The 6439-nt window shown below is 37.6% G+C and overlaps 1 protein-coding gene across 1 annotated transcript; it reads left to right on the top strand.

The window, feature by feature from the left end:
- The first annotated feature begins 593 nt into the window (after positions 1-593).
- On the top strand, positions 594-1796 carry LOC120358784. Its single transcript, XM_039454097.1, has one exon. The coding sequence runs from the start codon at positions 594-596 to the stop codon at positions 1794-1796; it is 1203 nt and encodes a 400-aa protein (XP_039310031.1).
- The last annotated feature ends 4643 nt before the right edge of the window (positions 1797-6439 follow it).

The raw sequence follows: 6439 nt of genomic DNA, 5'->3' as shown, positions 1-6439 counted from the left end.
AATAACAATACGATGAAGAGTGAGGTCAACTGTGCCCATCAAATAAATTTTACCAAACCCAATAACAATTGGCTCGCTGCTAGGATTTTCATCGAGTCATATACTAGAGCCTCAACAGTGGCATGAATCAGATGCACCGATAAATATTATCAACGTAAATATTATTGGCATAGAATGCAACGTAACCACGGGGGCGTACAGCAATGATAAGTGTGTGCACACGATACACGAGTTTTCACCGAGGGTGCCACCAGGATATAAGATATCGGAAACGCCATCGCAGATCATTTACCTTCCAGTCATCGCACGGAGCATTTCAGACTTAACGATTCGCATTGTGGATCAAGACGGTCAGTTGCTCGATTTTCGTGGAGAGGAAATCACTGTTAGACTGCACGTACGGAGACAGAGACGATAACGTGACATGCTCGTGTTCAACGAGTAGGTAAAACAATCAAGAGACACAAGTTATAACAAAGAGACGACAACGACGACGACGACGACGCCAATCAAGAATATTCAATTGCCTGGCAAAAGGAAACTCACCGCATCAAACATACAATTTTTGAAATCATTGGGATTCACTGTACGAAATGGTTGATATCTTGAACGTTAAAGGTGAGCCGATCTTTGACGATCGCATCATCAAGATGGAGACTCACACGTACAACCCGTATGCCAACACGACATTTGGGAATAGCGATGAGATAAGGATACCAATACAGCAGCAAGATTTATATACGTTACCGTGTGAAAGTTTTCTCTACATCGAAGGAAGATTGACGACAAAGAATGTAAATGCCAATACGCCAGTGCTTGGTTTTAATTGTGTGGGGTACATGTTTGATGAAATTCGATATGAACTCAACGGTGTGGAGATTGATCGCTCTAGAAACGTTGGAATGACTAGTATGATGAAAACTTATGTATCAATGTCGGAGTTAAACATAAGGAATCTATTACATGCTGGATTTCCATATGGGGATAGAATAGAAACATTTGATGGATACTTTAATTTTTGCATACCGCTTAACGTGCTATTGGGATTTTGTGAAGATTACAAACATGTGATAGTTAATGCTCGTCATGAGTTAATTTTGATACGAGCGCGCAATGATAACAATTGTCTTGTGGGAGATCCAGCGATGGAACCGAAACTCGAATTATTCAAAGTGCAATGGCGTATGCCTCATGTTATGTTAAATGAAGTCAACAAACTATCCATGTTGCGAACCTTGCAGAGCGGGCGATACCTGAGTGTGAGTTTCCGTTCATGGGATCTATATGAGTATCCCTTATTGCCAAGTACGACGAAGCATTCCTGGGCAGTCAAGACTGCAACTCAGCTAGAAAAACCACGATATGTCATTTTTGCTCTGCAGACTAATAGAAAAAATATTATGAGAGCTGACAAGAGATACCTTGATACCAGTAAAATAACCAATGTAAAACTTTACCTAAACTCCGAATTTTATCCTTACGATGATCTGAATCTAGACTTTGGTAAAGGCAAATACGCTCTCTTATATGACATGTATGCACGTTTTCGTCCGTCTTATTATCAACATAAATGTTTGGAACCGATGTTTGACGTAGCAGCATTTAGATCTTATGCTATGGCTGTCATTGACTGCTCGCAACAAAACGAGTCTATTAAGAGCGCTACCGTTGATGTGAGATTGGAGTTTGAATTGAAAGAGAATGCACCGGCAAATACTAGCGCCTACTGTCTCATTATACACGATCGCGTGATTGAATATTCCCCATTGACCAATGTAGTGCGCAAAATCATGTAAAAATACTGCCATATAAAAATCAAGATGTTTTGTAATAAGAAGCAGTCTCGAAAAATTACTCGTTATGGTCGTGCCAACATTTGTAGACCTGCAAGGTTTCATTGTTAGAAGAAGATTTGTCGTGAAGGAAGTGGCGGTATTGAGACAGAAGAACGTTCTCTCACATTACATTTTTACAAATTCTATACCATGGGACGCATTGCTAAAATCCGAAAAGTCTTGCGTTTCTTGGTTGACTGCTTATCATCATGGTTTGCAATGGCACGATGGGATGGTCCCGTATTGGATGGCGAAAGATCTGATTACGAGAGCTGTGTATGGAATGATAAAGAATGATGACATCGATGGTGACGACGGCGATGACGACAATGAAGATCTTGTATATGTTAAGGGATATGAAAAACAAGAGTGGTTGAAGGATATGCTGGATGCTGATGCGAGAGATAATGTTGTCATCAAGACCATGGATGCTGATTATGAAGACATGGAATCTTTGAATAAATTAGATGCTACTAACACTATACAATGTGGAAAACATGTTAAGAATTGCGCATTACAAAATGTATTTAAAATGTATAATTGGTGATCACAACGCCAAAAGAAAAATTGTAATATTTGAAAAAAATAAAAATATAAAATACATAAATATATATATATATATATATATATATTATATATATATTTTTCTTTCCCTATCCCGATAGTTAAGAATCAATAGTGGTATAATAATGATTCAATAGTAGTACGATTATGGAACAACGCGGTTCGATAGACGTTCGATCATAGAACAATGTGGTTCGATAGACGTTCAATTGATGTTCAATTATTGATCAATGTGGTTCAATAGACGTTCGATTACAGAACAACGCGGATCAATAGACGTTCGATCATGGAACAATGTGGTTCGATAGACGTTCAATTGATGTTCAATTATTGATCAATGTGGTTCAATAGACGTTCGATCATAGAACAACGTGGTTTAATTGATGTTCAATTAATGTTTAATCATTGTTTGAGTATATATTATTGCCATAGAAGATAAAGCATTAGTCATACTATGCGAGCGAGAACAATGTGTGTGGGCGAGAGAGAGAGAGAAAACCATGTACAATAGCCATAACTTGTGCGAGCGAGAGCGCACAGGACTTCACAGGAGGGAGGGAGGGAGACAGAGAGAGACAGAGAAGAAGAGAGAGAGAGAGAGAGAGAGAGTGATAGAGAGAGGGAGGGAGAGAGAAAGCAATACGTTTATTCCCAAATAATTGTTATTTGCTAAATTAATTTTTTAATAAATTAATATAAAATTTATATTAAATTGATATTAGGTTAATATTAACCTAATATAAACATAATAAAAATTTATATTAATTTATTAAAAATTAGTTTAGCAAATAACAATTTGGAGAAAAAAAAAATTATTTTAATTAATAATCTAAAATAAAAATTATTTTAATTAATAGTTTGATATAAAATTAATATAAATATAATTAATTTAATTAATAGTTTGATATAAAATTAATATAAATTTAATTAATTTAATTAATAAAAGGGGGGGGGCTCCCTTCCCCCACTCCGCTCTTCCCCCGTGTCACGTGACTTCCCCCACCCCAAATTGGGTTAGAATCGGCCCTGTACATTTACTCTCACACATTCAGCAAGTAGTAAGTCCAGAATTACCTAGTTTACTTCTTGTTCTTTTCCTCGAACACCTTTTCTCTCTTTGCGAAGGATTTTTTTTTGTATAAACATAATATATTCACTAAATTTATTACTCTCCCATACTCTCTCTCTCTCCCTCTCTCTCTCTAATTTTCCATTCTTCTTAGGATTTACTCACAAGAGTCAATCCGGAGGAATCTTTTTATTATTAAATTTCCTCTTTCTTAGGATTTACTCACAAGAGTCAATCCGGAGGAATCTTTTTATTATTAAATTTCCTCTTTCTTAGGATTTACTCACAAGAGTCAATCCGGAGGAATCTTTTATTTACTAATTCTCCATTCTTCTTGGGATTTACTCACAAGAGTCAATCCGGAAGAATCTTTTTATTATTAAATTTCCTCTTTCTTAGGATTTACTCACAAGAGTCAATCCGGAGGAATCTCTTTATTATTAATTTTCCTCTTTCTTAGGATTTACTCACAAGAGTCAATCCGGAGGAATCTTTTTATTATTAAATTTCCTCTTTCTTAGGATTTACTCACAAGAGTCAATCCGGAGGAATCTTTTATTTACTAATTCTCCATTCTTCTTGGGATTTACTCACAAGAGTCAATCCGGAAGAATCTTTTTATTATTAAATTTCCTCTTTCTTAGGATTTACTCACAAGAGTCAATCCGGAGGAATCTCTTTATTATTAATTTTCCTCTTTCTTAGGATTTACTCACAAGAGTCAATCCGGAGGAATCTTTTTATTATTAAATTTCCTCTTTCTTAGGATTTACTCACAAGAGTCAATCCGGAGGAATCTTTTATTTACTAATTCTCCATTCTTCTTGGGATTTACTCACAAGAGTCAATCCGGAAGAATCTTTTTATTATTAATTTTCCTCTTTCTTAGGATTTACTCACAAGAGTCAATCCGGAGGAATCTTTTATTTACTAATTTTCCATTCTTCTTGGGATTTACTCACAAGAGTCAATCCGGAAGAATCTCTTTATTTCTTCTCTTCAATCGTAAGAATTTCTTCCTTCCTCTTCCTCTCTTTAGATTCAGCCGAACCCTTTTTACCTTCAATCTCCTCTGGTTTCACTCGAACCCTGTTCAGGTTAACCCGAAGGAGTGTTTAAACTCCAACCTTTCGATAAACATAGAGAGAAACGGAGTTTTTTTTTTTTAGTGAATAATGATAATATTCCCCGAATCCACGAATATAAGTCCCGAGCAGCCGTGAAACGGCACCGGAATCGCCACAATCGGCGAATCCGCCGCCTCAAAGCCATAGAGGAACAAATAAATAACATCGCTGCCCAAGTTAACTTAAAAATTATAGAGCCTTTAGTTTAAACCGTTGTTTTTTTTTATGAATATAAATCATTTTTCAAAATAAACAAATTTGTATTCTCATTTACTACTGATTAAAATAAACCAGGTACAATAATTAATTGGTGCTAATTTCATAACCACTACCACCATCCCTCGCTCTTACAAGATAAGCACTAGGTCCAATCCCGAGGTAAAGCAATTAAGTTTGTTGCCTCAAAATAGGACCAAGGCACGCGGAGCATCCCGGATATTTTGCCATTGGAGCCTCCCGCTGCGGGCCCTACTGACCTATATCCCGGGTTGTCGACGCGGTCTCCCGTGCCGCACGTGCACACTCTCGAATTGTCACGTCCCTCCCTTCTCCCTCTATATCTTGTCTACCCTTCTTTAACCCTGGACGTAACATATGAGAATTTTTGGGGGCTCGTCCGGGATGACAAGTGCAATCTTAAAGAGCAGGGATGAATACGAGGTCCGGATCGAATAAAGAAGAAGTTGAAAGTACTTACAAAGGTGCTATCGAGAATCAGGGTATTCCTGGACGTTCAAAGAACACGATAATACACACATCAACCCCTGTCCTACCCCCGCGAATCATTCCTAAATCAATTAATTTTACTTATTACGATTCAGAAGCTTCATTAAAAGATAACGACAGGACTCTTGTACCTGGTTCCGGTGATTCCGACGATTCTGGCGATTCCGACGGTTCCGGCGATTCCGGAGACAATACCGTGAAAGAGCGCGACGCCGAACTTACCCTTAAGCGTAAACTAAAGCGTAAAAAAATGACACATCCTCTAACTTTAAATACTTTAAAATACGCTGTAGAAGCCGTCCCGTTTTTCGATGGGCAAAACATCCCGCTATCATACTTTATTGAAGGATGCGAAGAAGCAAAATCTATGTTACCCGGCGAGGCCGAATCTCAATTCGCGCGTATTATAAGAATGCGAATTGTAGGCGAGGCTCGTCGGACGATTCAAGACCAAAATTTTGATAGCATTGCTCAATTAACCGCGTTTTTTAAACAAGTTTACGGCCCATCTAAAACTTTATACCAGTTGCAGGGAGAATTAGGTTGCATATATCAAAAAAATGAAGAGGATGTAGTTACTTACGCGAATAGATTGAAATTATTGGGCAAACAGATATTGGAAGCGTATAAATCTTGGGGAAATGCCCCCCCCCCCGATCAAAATATTAAAGCGTCATTAGAGAGGGATATGAGCAAATGCTTTATTAGAGGATTAAAACCCGAAATTGAACAAAGAATCGCGAGAAATTTAAGTGTTCACGAGACAGTATCCGACGCGTTACGAATAGAAAGAGAATTGCGTTCTATAACCGATCTACGACAGGGTAAAAATAACACCCCAGGGCAACTATCAATTATCAATCAATCACGTGAGACCTGTCAAATCTGCTACAAAGAAGGACATTCTGCTTCTAAGTGTAGGAAGCTGACTCAAACTGTTCAGAACCTTGATAAAATTCATCTAGGAACAGAAATTCTAATCTGCCAAATTTGTAAAAAACGCGGACATTCTGCTGACAAATGTCGATTCCGCGATCCTCAGAATCGACAATCCATCAAATTAATACAACAAACTAATATTATTTGCCAGTTGTGTTCCAAACCCGGTCATAACGCCA

Source organism: Solenopsis invicta, chromosome 1 (assembly GCF_016802725.1).
Source record: "Solenopsis invicta isolate M01_SB chromosome 1, UNIL_Sinv_3.0, whole genome shotgun sequence".
Classification (NCBI taxonomy): domain Eukaryota; kingdom Metazoa; phylum Arthropoda; class Insecta; order Hymenoptera; family Formicidae; genus Solenopsis; species Solenopsis invicta.
Note: the sequence above shows the minus strand (reverse complement) of the source record. Positions and strands in the feature narration are given on the sequence as shown.

Coding starts and splice junctions, on each gene's coding strand:
- LOC120358784 (XM_039454097.1), top strand. CDS start 594: ATGGTTGATATCTTGAACGTTAAAGGTGAGCCGATCTTTGACGATCGC.